The sequence below is a fragment of the Geotrypetes seraphini genome, chromosome 4, assembly GCF_902459505.1.
Source record: "Geotrypetes seraphini chromosome 4, aGeoSer1.1, whole genome shotgun sequence".
In the NCBI taxonomy this organism is placed as follows: domain Eukaryota; kingdom Metazoa; phylum Chordata; class Amphibia; order Gymnophiona; family Dermophiidae; genus Geotrypetes; species Geotrypetes seraphini.
In genome coordinates, this window is record NC_047087.1 from 71,712,266 (window position 1) to 71,729,371 (window position 17,106).

The following is a 17,106-nucleotide window of genomic DNA, read 5'->3' on the forward strand; positions in this document are numbered from 1 at the left end:
AACTATGTCATGACTGAACTTAAAAATGAAGAAGATCGAGGATTCCTACAGAAGCAAGGGCAGAACATGTTTTCTTGCTTTATGAGTGGAACTGACCTTCAAACAACTGCAAAAGAATGCAGAATAAAGACAGGCAGCACGAGGAAAAGAAAATCATGAAAAAGTGAGGTACGAGGAAAGGCAGACCAAAGCAGTTACCCATATAACATCTGAATTTTCTTCAACAAAATCTGGCAAGTCTGAAAGCGAAGATGAATATCAGCCTATGAAATCAGTGTCTAGATCTCATGGGTACAGATGAAATGGAACCTGTGACCTTTGAAAGTCTTGTAACACAGACAGCACAGTCATTTTTTGATCTCTTGATTGATGGAAGATCAACAAAAGTGAAAATATTCCTGAAGAAACAGCCCCCAGAATGGACTGATGATCCAGTTTTCAAGGAAACTGACCATTAATGTTGCAGCAGAACGAGGGATAAGCCTCACTGAAAAATACAATACTTTGACAAAAGATGAAGAACAGAAGAAATTTGTTCTTCGGCTAGTGGCCTGCCACTGCAATAAGTTTCCTTCTGCCTCAAAAGTGGTTCTTATGTCATAGACCGTTGATTATTTGTTGCGCGCACAATAATTACAGCACACTGTTAAGCTTAACGGTAGTATAAAAAAACCAAAACAGCGAAAGTGGGGCAACTCCTAAGCTTTGTTTAAGTAAAATTTTGTGTTTTTCATTTTTATACAAAGAAATAATATTAGCCTTGTGGGCAAACAAAATGTGTTAATTAAAATTTTTGAACCACCCTCCTGGGCATATCCAGCCTACAGCACTGCACATCCAGGTTAGTGCGACAAGCCAGACGTTTACTGGACACCAGATGGCATTCGGACTGGTGCCCAGTTAACTTAATGGATAAAGTTAGGACTTTTTTGCTGTCCAAACTTTATCTGCATATTAGATGGCTAGCAGACTGAATATCACCGTTAAGTAGCGGCTCCACTCAAAATCCGCCCCTGAACTGCCTCTAATCTAGCTGAACAGAGAATGGCTGGTTAGAGCTGATAGTCAACGGCACTACTTACATTAAGGGTTCCTTTTACAAAGGCGCGCTAAACTGCCGGCCGCGCCAGCCGTTACCGCCTCCTTTTGAGCAGGCGGTAGTTTTTCAGCCAGCGCGGGGGTTAGCGCGTGATGAAAAGTCACGCGCGTTAAACCCGCTAGTGTGGTTTTGTAAAAGGAGCCCTAAGTACTGCCAGCATATTAGGGTTTAATCACTTCCTGGTCCCTGCAAACAGGACGTGACATTAGAGAGAGAGATGAAGCCAGTACGAGCAGCAGGTAAGTGATTCTGCTCACAGCCAGTGAAGATTTGCAGAGGCACTGGGGGTAAGGATGCATGGGGAGTGGGAAGAAGAGAGGTTTGACAACCCTGTCAAGGCAGCACGCCTGCACCTGTCTCCCCGTCCTCACTCCAGAAATGCTCTCCATCTAGGAAAAGAAGCAACGTAAAAAGACTAGGAACATCACAAAGACTGTTATCCAGATAACTTGAAATGTGTTTTTAAAGATCTAAATACTTTTAAACAAGCATCTTTGGGTTGGTTGGACTCATTGTATGTCTCTTTCAGATTTGAGTAGTTTTTCTGCATGTTCTGAAATGTTTTACTGAACTAATATTCAGTAATCCACAGAGCTTTCATGACCCTACCAGTTTATTCTTCTGACATGAAATGTAACCAGATTTGAGTATGAGGCAACCCTGCAGCTTAGTCTGAGGATGCTATAGACAAGATATAAAAATAAAACAGAACCCCAGAACTCGACACTTTATATTACTGGGAGAAAGGGAAGGGAAGTAGGAAAGAAAGAAAGAATAGGGAGTTGGGCAGACAATGTTAGGGAATACACAAAATTTGGCTCCTGATGAGAAGAGCAAGAGTCACTCAGACCACCATGAGCTAGACTCTAAACTTAACTAGCCAAGGTAAGGCTCTGAGATTTGCAGCAGGGAGAAATCGAAAAAGAAACCCTGCAGATTTAAGCCAATCTGTTCATGGCTCCGAGGAAGCAGTGCTGGAGAGAAAAACACTGAAAAGACAAGGAGCTACTCTAGAGGAGACCTTCCTATGACAATGTAATGAAAAATTCCCCCAGTGGGTTCGTATGTTCTTGCAGACAGATTGTTGGTATTCTATAATATATACCCCTAATCTTCATCACACCAGCCCTGCAGGAACCTGTTTAACTCACCAGACCCCATTCCTTGCCTGAAGCTACAAGGAGATCACCTTAGACAATATATCATGTTTCTGACTGATATGCCCTGCACATGACCTCAGTAAGATCAACTGAAACCATCATAATCCATTTCATGCCAGCAGAATAAACTGGTAGGGTCATGAAAACTCTGTGGATTACTGAAAGACCAAAAATGTTAGGGCTCTTCAGCTTGGAAAAGAAGGGCTGAGGGGAGATATGGTTGAAGTCTACAAAATCCTGAGTGAGTAGAACGGGTACAAGTGGATTGAATTTTCACTCCGTCAAAAATTACAAAGACTAGGGAACACTCGATGAAGTTACAGGGAAGTATTTTTAAAACCAATAGGAGGAAATATTTTTTCACTCAGAGAATAGTTAAGCTCTGGAACGCATTGCTAGAGGATGTCATAAAAGTGATTTGGACAAGTTGCAGGAGGTTGTGGTAAGAGCAGTTAACGTAGCTGGTTTTAAAAAAGGTTTGGACAATTTCCTGGAGGAAAAGTCTATAGTCTGTTATTGAGTGAGACATGGGGGAAGCCACTGCTTGCCCTGGATCGATACCATGGAATGTTGCTACTCCTTGGGTTTTGGCCAGGTACTAGGGACCTAGATTGGTCACCGTGAGAACGGGCCTGGGCTTGATGAAACACTGGTCTGACCCAGTAAGGCTATTCTTATGTAAATAAATAAATAAAAAAAATATTATTTTGTCACTGTATTACTGTAATAAGATTTCTAATCTAATCTAAAACTTGGATTTGTATATCACGTCATCACCTAAAAGGAGCTCGACAAGGTTAACAAAATAGCTGTAACAAAAAAAAATTAAAAACAAAAAGAAATATACAGCACACACTCATCCTCATTGATTCTCAATTGTAATAGGAAGTAATGCCTTGGCCTTCTACTCTTAAAAGATCCTGAAGGACTTGGTGGAGAGTTTCATAATTCCTTGCTCTACCTTTCCTTGTAAGGCTGATATTGGTCAGAAGCTGGACCATCCCAAGATCCCACCCAACCCTTTTCTATATCGGACATCAATCTTACTCTTAAAATTTTGTATCTTACCTTTTCTAGGCTTCAAAGTTGTTTTTTTTTGTTGTTTTTTTTTTAATTTATTCAATTTTCTATACCATTTATTCAGGTACTCAAGCATTTTTCCCTGTCTGTCCCGGTGAACTCACAATCTATTTAATGTACCTGGGGCAATGAGGGGATTAAGTGACTTGCCCAGGGTCATAAGGAGCAGCATGGGTTTGAACCCACAACCCCAGGGTGCTGAGGCTGTAGCTTTTAGTCACTGCGCCACACACTCCCCTAAGTTCTTCTTACTACTCTAAAAGCAACCCTGACCTGTGGACCTCGACAGGACCACTATAAAATTCAAAACAATTTCAAGCTGTGTTTTGCAGTCCTTACTTGACATAGAAATAGAAACATGACAGAATATAAAGGCCAAATGGCCCATCTAGCCCATCATAATTATGTGCAAGTACAATCAGCTACTAAACTGATATTTTCTGTTGGGTTCAGAACTCAGACTATGGTCTAATGTTCTTCTATTCATTCTGCATATTCATCTTGTGACCTACATCTGACAGTAACACAAATAGACTTGGTGCCATGAAACACCCTCTTACTGGGGAGATCACTAAAGCTTTCATACAGCTTTTAAAGGAGTGGAGTTCAGATGTGGCTGTTGGCCTTTGCTTCCCAAAAGTGATGGCCAGCTAACTTTGTGAGGTGAAGGCCAACACCCACTGTTGGGTGCAAATCATGCAACAGCTGTGAGAATATAGGCAGCTCTGGAACTCATCCTTGCTCAGTTATACACGTAAAAATCAGAAAAGGAAAGTCGCTTACGGCCTGTAATATAGCGGAAGGAGCCCAAGGTGCTTCTGGCACACCCCATGCCTGCCAGTCTTCATACTCTCCCTCCTCCAGAAGATACTGCTGACCTTGTATCGTTCCTTTTCATAGGCAACCCACCTAAAGCAGGGCAGGGAACAGATAGGAAGGGAAGAGTTAACTCATCAACCCTGCAAAACACACTGATTACAGTTCCCAGCAAAATACCATACTGCTTCCAGCCTCAATGGTGACCCTAGTTAAGCATCACACTGGCCTTAAAAAAAAATAAAAAAATAAATTACTATGACAGCCAAAGGTATGGCTGTGTAGACAATACTTTTATGTTCAAGATACTATTCAGTTCATAATTTCACTCCTTGAGTGAAGAATGTGCAAGGGATAGATTCATCACAGTGCATGTTGATTGATAAATTGTTTTAAATTGTCTTCATACCTGGAGAGATGAACATAAATGTCTTAACTGTAGGACTTGGCCAACATGTAATGTTAGAACAGGATAGATATATAAATGTCCAAAAACTCACCTATTTTATACCTTTTCTTCAATGTGCCTTTATAAAATACTCACAACAGTACACAAATGGTCTGTCATAAATATCACAGGAAGCCAAGACCACCCCAGAAAAACACTGCACTGACCTTCTGTTATTGAGAACCTCACCGCCAACATTTTGTTCTATGTATTGTGTAGTATGTTTTGCTTTACAGATGACTGTATATGTTGTATACTGCTCTGGAAGACACCGGCCTTGAATATCTGGGAATTTGTTGGGTGGGTGGGAAGGTTGGGGCTTGATTTTTACAGAATAATGCAGGAAAGGTTATTGAAGGAACCTATATATTTATGTTTTTTCTTGATTAGTCATTTGGGTGGGAGGGAGTAAAAATGATTGTTCATGTAATTTCTGAATGATGAATGTGCTTTTCTAACAAAATTATTCTATGTACAATTGTTATATTGCACTTTGATAGTTTGGAAAATCAATAAAGATTAAAAAAATAAAATATTTATAGCCTTCATTAATCCCACAATTCTAATCAGAGTACATATTATTAATAAATACTCAAATAAAAGCGACAAACAGGACTAAATGTACAAAAAAATCATCCAAAAATTAAATGCAGCTTAGGTGACTAATACTTAGAAGAGAAAACTGCACCAAATCAAGAAAACAAAAGGAGCAGAACAAGACCATTTTATGTACCACTCCATACTGCTGTCATTAAAGTTTTATGCAGTCTTATTATACAGTTACCTTATCTGGTTAAGTGTTTAATATTGACACTTAACCACATAAGTGCTGACTACCCCTGGACTGCCCATAAAATAGCTGATTACAGCTTAAGCACTAAATATATTCAGCATCACATTCTGGCTGTTTAATCACTTTGAATATCAGTGGTCTTTAATGCAAGGCCTGTAACCCAATGGTAGCCCGCCGAAACCTTTTAGATGGCCTGTGCACCTGTCCGGAGTTCCATCCCCACACAGCAGGATCCAGTAGTTGCTTCATACTTCTCCTTCCTGGCGGCTGCTTTTTCACTCTTTGGGCCGCCAGTAGTGTGAGTGAAGTAAACACACTGCCTTTGGCGACATGGAAGCTTTCCCTCTGATACTGCTTCCAATCTCTGCACAGGTGGGAATCAGCAGCACAGAGAAAGTGGAAGAGTGGCTGCTGGGAAGGAGAACAGTAAGCAAGTATTGGATCCCACCGGGGGTGGGGGAGGGAAATCACAGGGGGAGGGTTACTAGAGAGATGCTGGACCATGGGGATTGGGGAGGAAAGAAAGAAAGAAAGAAAAAAAATGCCAGACTTCCGGGGAGGGAAGGAAAAGGGAAGGGAGGACAGAAATGCCAGACCATGGTAGCGAGGAGGAGGGAAGAGAAGGAGAGAGACATATTCTGCTTGAAAACTAGCTGTTCCCATGTTTCATTGGCTAAAAGTGTGTACACATGCAGTACTTCAAGTTCTTATACAGATGCTAGTTCCCTCGGTCCCATGTGTGGCTTTTTTTCCTATTAGTTCATTTCACACACTGTATTATGAAATGTTTTCATTCCATTATACATTCTTGTCATTCTTATAATAATTTGCCTTCAGCAAAGGCAACCAATCATACTCACACTCCGCCAATAACACAAATTGAGCCAATGCCAGGAAACTCCCTTTCAGTACCGGGGAGATCACTCAATGCATACAGGTGTTCTGTCAGCTCCTGGGCCAAGCCACCAAAGTTTGCTTTCTCATATATTACTATCTGCAAAATACAAAGGGAAGGTATGCTGTCATGCAGAAACCATAAGACACGTTCAGGCTGCTCTAACACAGAGGCTCACTCCTAGAGCTTAGTCTCTAAGCACCTGTGCTTTATAGCACACATCACTGTGGAAATTTCATAAGAACATAAGAGTTACCATACTGGGACAGACAGAAGGTCTATCAAGTCAAGTATCCTGTTTTCAACAATTGCCAACCCAGGCAAAATCCCAAGGAGTAAAACAAATTTTATGCTGCTTATCCTAGGAATAAGCAATAGATTACTCCACATCCATCTTAATAATGGTTTATGGACTTTTGTTTTAGGAAATTATCCAAACTATTTTTAAACCCTGCTAAGATAACTGCTGTCACCATATTCTCTGGCAACGAATTCCAGAGTTTAATTACACATTGAGTGAAGAAATATTTTTTCTCCAGTTGGTTTTAAATCTACTAAGTAGCTTATTGCATGCCCCTAGTCCCTAATATTGTTGGAAAATGTAAAACATGTGATTCAGGTACCCGTTCCATTCTACTCAGTATTTTATAGATTTCTATCATATCTTCCCCGAGCTGTCTCTTTTCCAGGCTGAAGTGCCCTAAACACTTAGCCTTTTCACATAGTTAAGTCTTCACATCCCTTTATCATTTTGTCGCCTTTCTCTGTACCTTTGGCAAATTCTACTATATTTTTTCAGAAGCAGTGACCAGAAATGCACACAGTATTTCAGGTAGTGCCGCACCTTGGAGCGTAAATATTCCAGACCAATCATGCAAAAACTACTGTTCTACTAGACTCCAGAGTTGTGCAAATGGCTGAGGGCCACTGAAGAAAGCCTCAAGTTAAAAGTTTAGCTGAGCGCACAGCTCCACCATAATCCAAAAACATGGCAGAATATGCTATAAATCAAAGAGCATACAAATTAAGGTAGTGGTAAATCTGCAGTTCATTGCTAAATATCCCCTTCTGTCAGTGCCTGAGCAGTGACTGACTTAGGCACTGACAGAATAGGCAACATTGAACAACACAATAAAAAAACAGAAGCTTCTTGAAAAAAAATAAATAGAATAAATGCCCTGAGACACCCCTACCCTAACCCAACACCCTGTCCTGCCAAAAGGTATGCTGACTTGATACCTCCCACCCCTTGAATAAAATATCATCTGGGATGCACTGGAGAAGGGTCAGTCTACCAGTACAAGGGAAAAAGTTCCCTTATATGGCAAACTAACCTTGCCTGGGGCAGTCCAAGAAGCATCACACAAGGCAGGGGTGCTGCCATTTTTTTTTTAAAGATATTTGATTCTGCTGGGCAGTGCTGCTTTGGGAGTTCACCTGGCTCACTGACCCGTGGGTAAATTGTCCAGTTTCTCACTTTAACATGACTTTTCTTTTTGTTTCCTGCTTTTTATTTTGACTGCTTGGCTATTCTATATAAATATCATTGCTAGTACATGGTTTGTATGCTTATGGTTATACATTGTGATAGTTACAGACTTACCTGATCCTATATATCTCTATAATATATGCCTATTACATGTGCTACTCTAAATGTAAAAGGATTAAATAATCCCATCAGAATCCAGGAAAAATTCTAAAACTACATTTCCTCTCTGTCCGCAGGATGTAATAATTCTCCATGAAACACATTTAGACGCTGTTTCCTCTTCCAGAACTATCTCTCCCCTGGGCACATCCGCCTTTATCTCACCTGCCATTGACAAAAAGAATGGTGTTCTTACTTTTATTAGAAGATTAAATCACATAAAAACTTCTCTCTCATACTACTGACAACCAGGGAAGATGGGTGTCCACAAAAAAATAGTATTAACGCCCACAATTTATATCTAATTAAACTTATATGGGCCCAAATACAGAAGACTGCTCTTTTTCACCTGCTTTAGCTTGATCAGGCTTAATGGCTATCAGGATAGCCCCTTCGTGCTAGGAGGAGACTTTAACCTGATTATTGATCCCTCAAAGGAATAGAAAATCCGTATATAAACACAAAAAATCAAAAACATGGTTATGTCTCAAGATATCATTGCCCAATTTCGCCTATCTGATCCATGGCGCATAACTCACTTAGAAGACAGAGACTATACATTTTTCTCTGCACCTCATTCCTCGTATACTAGGATTGACTATTTCTTGATAGACCCGTCTTTAGTCAAATCAGTTATTCACTCTGAAATCAAATCAATCAGTGTGTCTGATCATGCGGCTGTCCTACTGTCACTGGACACCCTAACTGCTACTTCTCCACAAAGCAACATGGAGATTAAATTCCTCCCTTCTACAGGATCAGAATTTCCGCACCCATGTAACGACTGCAATACAGGAATATTCGCTTTCAACTCACCCCAAGACAGTAACTGGATATCAGTGTGGGATGCGTTTAAAGCGTACATAAGGGGAACCATTATTTCTTATAATGCTCACTTAAAGAAAGTTAACAAACAGGAATTAGACACTTATGAATCTAAACTTAAACACTTAGAGACACTACATCAGAACGAATCCTACTGACATGCAAACTTTGAAGAAACTTCAACATCTTAGATTCAATATAACACTTGCCTTAGTAAAACAGCTGCATCACAAGTATATAGACCTCTGCTAAATACTATTCTGATAGCAATAAATGTGGCCAACATCTTGCTTCCTATCTAAAAGGGAAGAGGAGATAAGACAACAATTTTCTGCCATTCTTACTGATACTGACACTTTAGTTACTGGTCAGATGAGATCCTAACACAATTTCATAGCTTTTACTCAACCTTGTACACGTCCGAAATTCAACCAGACAGTACATCTATCTATCCCTTTTCTTGAGGGCCTCACTCACAATATATTGCATGAAACAGATAATATTGGGTTAGATGCTGATTTTACTATAGAGGAAATCGATGAAGCTATGAATCTTATGTCCACTAAGAAAGCACCTGGTCCAGATGGCCTACCAACTGAATTTTATCAAGTGTTTCGAAAATGGCTCTCTCCCTACCTATTGGAGTTTTTCCGATATTTGCAAAACACTGGAGATATTAGGGGCTCTTTCACTGAGGCCACTACTATTGTATTGGCCAAACCAAATAAAGATCCGCTTAAAGTAAACAACTACAGGCCTTTATCCCTGTTTAACTCAGATGCTAAAATATATGCTAAAATCTTGGCCAATCGGCTGCAACTGATCTTACCTAAATTGATTAATCCGGATCAAACTGGCTTTATGGCCAATCGATTATCTAGTGATAACACAAGAACTTTTGCTCATGTAATTTCACTTGCCAAACTTATTGATTATCCTGTAGTTGCAGTCGGATTGGATGCAGAAAAAGCATTCGATCGGGTGGAATGGCCATATTTGTTTACTCTCCTATCTTGGTTTGGAATGTCCCCTATATTTATAAATATGATAAAAGTACTGTACACATCACCGACTAACAAAATTTATGCTAATCAATATTTTTCCTTGCCCTTTAAACCTAGTAGAGGCACACGTCAGGGGTGTCCTCTATCTCCCTTACTCTTTAACTTAGCATTGGAACCCCTCCTGATTGCAATTCGTACGTCACCCCACATCCAGGGATTCTCATATGCTGGTGTGGACATCAAACTCTCAGCGTACGCAGACGACGTCTTGCTGTACCTCACTCCTGATTCCATTTCTCCATTGCTTCAAATACTATCAACATACTCTATTCACTCTGGATACAAATTGAACCTTTCTAAATCGGAGGTGATGCCTTTGAACTGTCCGGAAGTCTGCCAATCCATTAAAGAGCTTGGACTTTTATGGTCGTCCAATAAATTGAAGTACCTTGGACTTTACTTTGCACCGGATTTAGATGAGACCTCGGAACATAATACGGATCATGTTCTTGATTCAGTTCGACAGTTAACGTCATCTTGGTCCCCACTGAAATTATCCTGGTGGGGCAGACTGGATACAGTCAAAATGATGATCTCTCCTGTCATCAATTATACCCTCAGTATGTTACCGGTATTGATGAAACCTTCATTCTATGCCAAATTGGACAAAATTCTCACTACTTTCCTCTGGAACAACAAACCACCTCGTATAAGCCTACAAAAGTTGAGGAATGACAAAGAATCAGGTGGTGTGAACTTTCCTAATTTTAAAAACTACCACATCGCCTTCTTGCTTCGACAAGGTTCTAGATGGCTCCATACCACTGATGATAGCTCTACGCCTCGCTGGCTACTGCTGGAACGCTCTCTATCTACAACCATACCTTTAGAGGATCTACTTTTCATTGGACAGTCGGATCTCTTGCAAATGCAACCAATTCTTGCATCCACATGTACAGCTATTCGACACGTGGATGCTATGCTCTCACCAAAATGGAGTGAAACTACGCAAATACCTATCTGGGGAAATAATAAAATTTGCATTCAAAATGCACCGACCTATAATTCTGTATGGAAAACTAAAGGAATACACCGATTGTGTCATCTCTACTCAAACTCTACCTGGACCCCTTTTCAGAGGTTGGCGGAGAATTGCAACTTGCCAAAATCACATTTCTTCAAATGGATACAACTAAAATCTGCCATTACGGCACACCTGAAGCAACAACCTGTTACAGATGAACTCCCTAACATTTTGATATTGTGCGATCAGATCTCTCATGCCAGACACGAATCATCGCAATGGTATAAAATTATGAGAAAACATGACACTTTCTCACTCACTACTCTTTATTCTCTCTGGAGTACAGACACAGGACTTGAACTTGACGTCAGAGACTGGAACGACATTTGGAAAATGTCCTACTCAGCACTTGCCTCATCTGCTATTACTCAATCTCTTTTTTTCCTTATACATAAGGCATTTTGGACCCCAATAAAACTTGCCAAGATTGCACACCAAGACAGCTCAATGGATGGTAAATGCTGGTCTTGTCGCTCTTCACCTGGAACTTTAGATCATATGATCTTTCAATGTGACATCATAAGACATTATTGGTCTCAAATTTGGTGTACTATCAGTGCCGTACTACACATTTCGGAACCCATCACACTGGCAATAGTGATGTATGGCCATCATGGACTTCAGACTCCTCTTGTTGAACCGCAAGCCAAATTGCTCAAAGCTTTACTGTCCATTGCTATTAAACAGATATTATCAAACTGGAAGTCTTCATCTACCTTATCCTATGCAGCGTGGTGGAATCAAGCATGTCTCACAGCTAAGTTTGAATTAGTGGCAGCTGAAAGGAAGGGATCTTTGCATAAAACAAACACTATCTGGCAACCGTTCCTGGACTATTGTATTGATTGATATGGATTTAATTCAAATTAAAGTATGCTTACAAATTGATGATGCACCATGCACATAATAGCCAAGCAGTCCCCTTATTTCTTATTTTTATTATTTTTCTCCTTCATTTTCTTCTTTAGTTACATGTTATGTTGCTATTACTATTATTAGGTTGTGCATTGCAATGTTTCATTTCAGAATACTTACTATGTATTAGTCTATACGGTTGCTTTGCCATTTTTGGATGATTGATCTTGTTGTTCACAGTTTATTCTACTTTTGTGAAATTTCAATAAAACTATTTGAACTTAAAAAAAAAAAAAAGATGGTGGCATTGGAGGCAGGAGTGGGTATCACTTCTGACTAATTTAAGATATGGGACCTGGGGTGAGTCTGTACAAGGGTTCATGGAGTAGGGGTGTCACTAGACACCATGTAGGATTTGTTTAAAATTGGGTTAGGGAGATTAGTGGATTGCATGGAGGAAAGGGCAGTGGCGTAGTAGGGGGGTGTTCCTTAGTAGGGGCACTGGCACTCGTCCTCCTTTCCGCCCCCCTGCTCCTTTCTGCCCCCCATCGTACACATATGCCCCTTCCCTTCACTCGTACCTCTCTAATTTTCCCTGCACAAGCAGCATTACGAACTTGCTGCCTATGTCGGTGGCACCTCTCTCTGACATCATTTCCGGGCCCCACGCCTAAAAAGTGATGTCAGAGGGGTAGCCGATACAATGCAGACAGCAAGTTCATGAAGGTATTTGTGCCTGAAAAATTTAAAAGGTACGGGGAAGGGAAGGGGCAAGAAGGTGGAGAAGAGGGCGGGGAAGGGCGCCACTCACCTTTGCTATGCCACTGAGGGAGGGTGTTATTAAGACACCGGGTATGTTTTATTGAGGGTCAGGTTGGGTTGGGGAGGGAGAGGGGCTACTAAACTGCGAGGGAAGGAGAGGGGATGAGAAATGGATAGGGGTCAGGATGGGCTGGGGGAGAGAGGGGGAGTTGCTACATAACCATTCCTCTCAACCACCCTTCTACACTGTCCAAGACCTTGCACAAAGATTCCCACATTGTGCATGCAACAAGAACTTTTTGTTTTATTATTGCATGGTCACAGAATTGGTAGTGACTGCAATACCAATCATTTTAATGTGGTGTGCAGTCATGGTTTCCATGCGAGAGATCTTCCTGGTGCCTAACTGTTGGTCTACATACAGAATCTATCCCCCTATGATTTAGCACTGAACATGTAAGAAAACAAGAAGGCAGACAGCCTCCTACAATGTGGCAAGTAGAAAAGAAGCAGACCATATACAGCAGTGGTTCCCAAACCTGTCCTGGGGGACCCCCAGCCAGTCAGGTTTTCAATATATCCCTAATGAATATGCATGAGAGAGATTTGCATATAATGGAAGTGACAGGTATGCAAATCTCTCTTATGCATATTCATTAGGGATATCTTGAAAACCTGACTGGCTGGGGGTCCCCCAGGACAGGTTTGGGAACCACTGATATACAGTATAATAAAATCATGCAGTCTTTATTCAACGAACTCCCAGGATACAAAGTGCCCAATGTGGACATGTTTCACCAGAAATGGCTGCATCAGAGGCAAATCAACCAGCCGATGCAGTCATTTCTGGTGAAATGTGGTCATCGGGCACTTTTTTGGTCTTAAGAGTATGTTGAATAAAGTCTGTGTGATTGTATTATATATGTTCTGCTTCTTTTCTACTTGTTATGTGCCATCAAGGACAGTGCCTGCTGAGGACAGGAAACTATATTTCACTTTAACTAATTCTAACTGAAGGCTGCCCTTGATCCCAGCTATTTGGGAGTACTCTGAGTAAGGCTTCTAACATACTTCTGATATAACGATACTAATTGGGTAAAGCATGCTTTTTTCACACTACAGCTCTTCTCTAACAAGACTGCTTCACCAGTTCATCTAATGAAGATGTGCTGACACTGTAGCACATGAAAGGAGATGTGGGCATGGATTGAGCACGCGTACATAATGTGGAGAATTCAGTAAAGGTCACCCAAAGTAAAGTGCTGGGATAATGCATGCTAAACTAGAATTCTATAAAGATAATCCCATGTGGGATTGTCTTTACAGAATACTAGCTTAGCATGCAGTTTCACACCATATTTTGGGTGCAATCACTTATGCCAGTCAGATAGCTCTATCCTTCCCCCCTTTCTCTCCCCCCTTCTACACATAAGTTCATGTAATCCTTTTTCTTCTTCTCTACCCACTATTTTAAGTTCTTGTAAACCGTGTCGAGCTCCATTCTCATGGAGATGATGCGGTATATAAACTTAAGGTTTAGATTAGATTAGATTAGATAGGCACAGAAATGCTTTTAAATCCTGAGAATGCTACTGACCTGCTCATGCTTCTCCCCTGGCCATGCTCCCTTTGGATTGCGCATGAGATATGTTAGGTGCGCAGGTTATAGAATAAGGGTGTAGGGCAGATCCATGCATAACTTATGGGCGGATCTATGATCTGCACCCAAAATTACTTGCCCAGCCTTGGGTGACCTAAAAAGAATCCACGGGAATGCCTCCCAGTGAGCAGTGGCAACTGGTTTCCCAAAGAGGTAGCAAAGAGGTCATTTCTGGGACAGTGATCTAGGTTGGCAACTACTTACGCGAGGGTCTGTGGGCATCTGTACCTTCAGTCCACCCTGAAATACAGTAAAACAGTGAAGTAGCACAGATTCCTTTCTTAAATCACTTTAAATAGCATATCACTTTCAGACTTTTTACCCCAAATTTCCAGTCACTTTTTAAAAAAAAATCTTTAATGCATGTTGGTTATTAGCAGGTGTATCACATTTTTTTTTCACAGTATGAACACATCTCCCCTGTATTAAAACAATTGTAATGGCTTCCAGTTTCATACCATATAGATTTCAAAGTTTTGATGATTATTCATCATATAATTTATGGGGAAGCACCATAATTTCTGGTTTGGATTAGAAATTACAGAAATATATACCAGACCATGCCTTACGATCCCAGGGAGCGATGAAATATGAAATGGTGGCAATGAGTAGAGTACATTATATAAAAACCTGGACATCAGCAATTTCTATAGCAGGACCACGGATGAGGAATTTATTGCCAGGAGTAGTTCAGTTGTGTGGTGGTTAGATGAATTTTAAGATGATGTTAAAAGACAAACAGTATTTTTGTTCAGGCATTTTATTAATTAGGTTAAGAACTTTTAGATATCTGATGAAGTCCTGTAGAAAAGATATTGATAATATTAAGTTTGTACGATTGATTCTCAGGTGCTATTTGTGTGTTTCCTGTAAGTGTTATATTTGAATTTATATGTTTTTATTGTAATCCGTTTTGATTTAAGGCAGAATAGAATTTTATTAAATAAATAAATTTTAATGTGTATTTAGAGGGCAAATGTATATAAGACACGCCTGTATTTTGTGTGTGTTTATCCAAAGTTATGTTTATGTAATCTTTCTCTCCCCCCTTCTACACATAAGTTCATCTTTAATGGCATAATGCACAACTGACAAGAGGGCGTATATAACGAGGGAATGTAGGCAGGATGTGCGAGTGTCACCTATCAATGTGTGCACCTTAAAGAATACTAGCAGAAGCATGCGTTGATTAACAGATCTAGACGCACATTCCTGCAACTGTCATTGACTTGGAATAAATGGATACATCTGCACTGAGATGCCAAAGAGACACCAATTTATAAAATTACCTCTTGACTTAGTATACATAAACTGATAGGTTAATGCACATTAAATTGATCTATCATACATTAAAGTTTTAAAATCATGCTAATGAATTGCATGTATACCAAAGAATAACCATCTCTACTGGACAATTCCGTTTTCACCATGTACCAGAGAATATACATTGCTACACAGGCAGCAGAAAGCTGTTTGGTTTGGTGAGGGAGCAGGAGCTCTGCCCTAGCCCCTGAAGAATCCTGCGACATGACCCGTCACCAGCTCCCGATTCTACCTCCTCCCGGCATTGTACTTTAAATCTTCAGGGCAGCCACCGTGCAGCATCAACGAGCAGGCCTGCCCCCGGAAGTAGAATAAAGGGTTCCAGGGCAGGCCTGCTCATTGACACTGCGTGGCAGCTGCCCTGAAGATATAAAGCACAACACCAGGAAATAGGTGGGAGGGCGGGCTCCAATAAACCGCCAATTTGGGGAGAGACCATGGCTCCTGTGGCCTCCCCGTTCTGACATCTATGCATTGTTATAACTTAACATTTAAAGAGATGCATGGTCATCCATCACCAAAGTCCTACATAGAGAGAGACTAACAACACTAAGAAACAGGATTTCATCTGAGGAACCAAATTAACATAAGTGTTTTATTGTCCCATTAAGGGCCCCTTTTACAAAGCTGCGGTAACAATTCTACTGTGGTAAATGCACCAAAGCTCATTCAGTTTAAAGGCTTCTGTGCAGTTGCTACAGGAGAATCACTACTGCAGCTTTGTAAAAGGGGCCCCAAATGCTTTAGAGTCAGAATGTTCTACAAGGAATTACTTACACACAAAACCTATTCAGAAGTTGTTATAATTATATATCCCTTCTCTTTGCACCGAAGTTTAACCCAAAATGAGCCATGGAGTTATCATAATACATAAAAATACATCAGTTCCAACTGCATATTATAAAAAAACAAAGGGCTCCTTTTATCAAGGTGCGCTACAGGGGTTAATGTGTCGGACATTTCATCACGCGCTAACCGCCGCGGCACACCCAAAAACTAGCGCCTCGTCAATAGAGGCATTAGCGACTAGCGCAGCAGGCGGTTGAACGCGCGATATTCCGTGCATTAACCGCCTACCGAAGCTTGATAAAAGGAGCCCAAAATCATAATTCAATCCTTAGAAAATAATAAATACCCACGAAGGTGATGCCAGTAACTCACCATTTTTAAAGGCCTTAGTGATTTCACATCTGCTTCAGCTCTCAGGGATAAGGCCTGACCTGCTTCCAGAACATAGGCCTGGCTTTCACAGTGGCAATCAGAATATGCCAACCATCTAGGCAGAAAAAGGTGCTATAAATTCAGTTAAACTCTTGGAGAAAAGACCATTTACTCACTCAGGAATTCCAACCTTCCATCACTAATTATCTTCCTGATAGCAAAAGCACAATGAGAAATGTGAACAAGAGATGGGTGCACTCTCATTCTCCACCAGGATAAAGATTGGTGTATGGAGATGGTACTACATCCAGAGCTCATGATGCATGACATCTGCAGCAATTTAAGTGGGGAATTCCTCTAGTAAGATAGTAGAGAGATGAGCAGAGTTCAGGAGTTTGCAGAGACATGGAAGCTGAACTCCCCTATTGTTACAGAATGGCGGTAAGAGGGGAGCAGTCAGGAGGTGACAGAAATTTTAAAAAAAGGGCTTGGG

General features: G+C 40.7%; 1 protein-coding gene across 1 annotated transcript in view; it reads right to left on the reverse strand.

The window, feature by feature from the left end:
- CRYBG3 (crystallin beta-gamma domain containing 3) overlaps positions 1-17,106 on the reverse strand; it is a 151,788-nt gene that overhangs the window by 31,138 nt on the left and 103,544 nt on the right. The window contains 5 exon segments of the mRNA XM_033942906.1: positions 4,123-4,220; positions 4,223-4,248; positions 6,257-6,390; positions 14,334-14,369; positions 16,614-16,728. Coding sequence (XP_033798797.1) covers positions 4,123-4,220; positions 4,223-4,248; positions 6,257-6,390; positions 14,334-14,369; positions 16,614-16,728 — 409 coding nt within the window.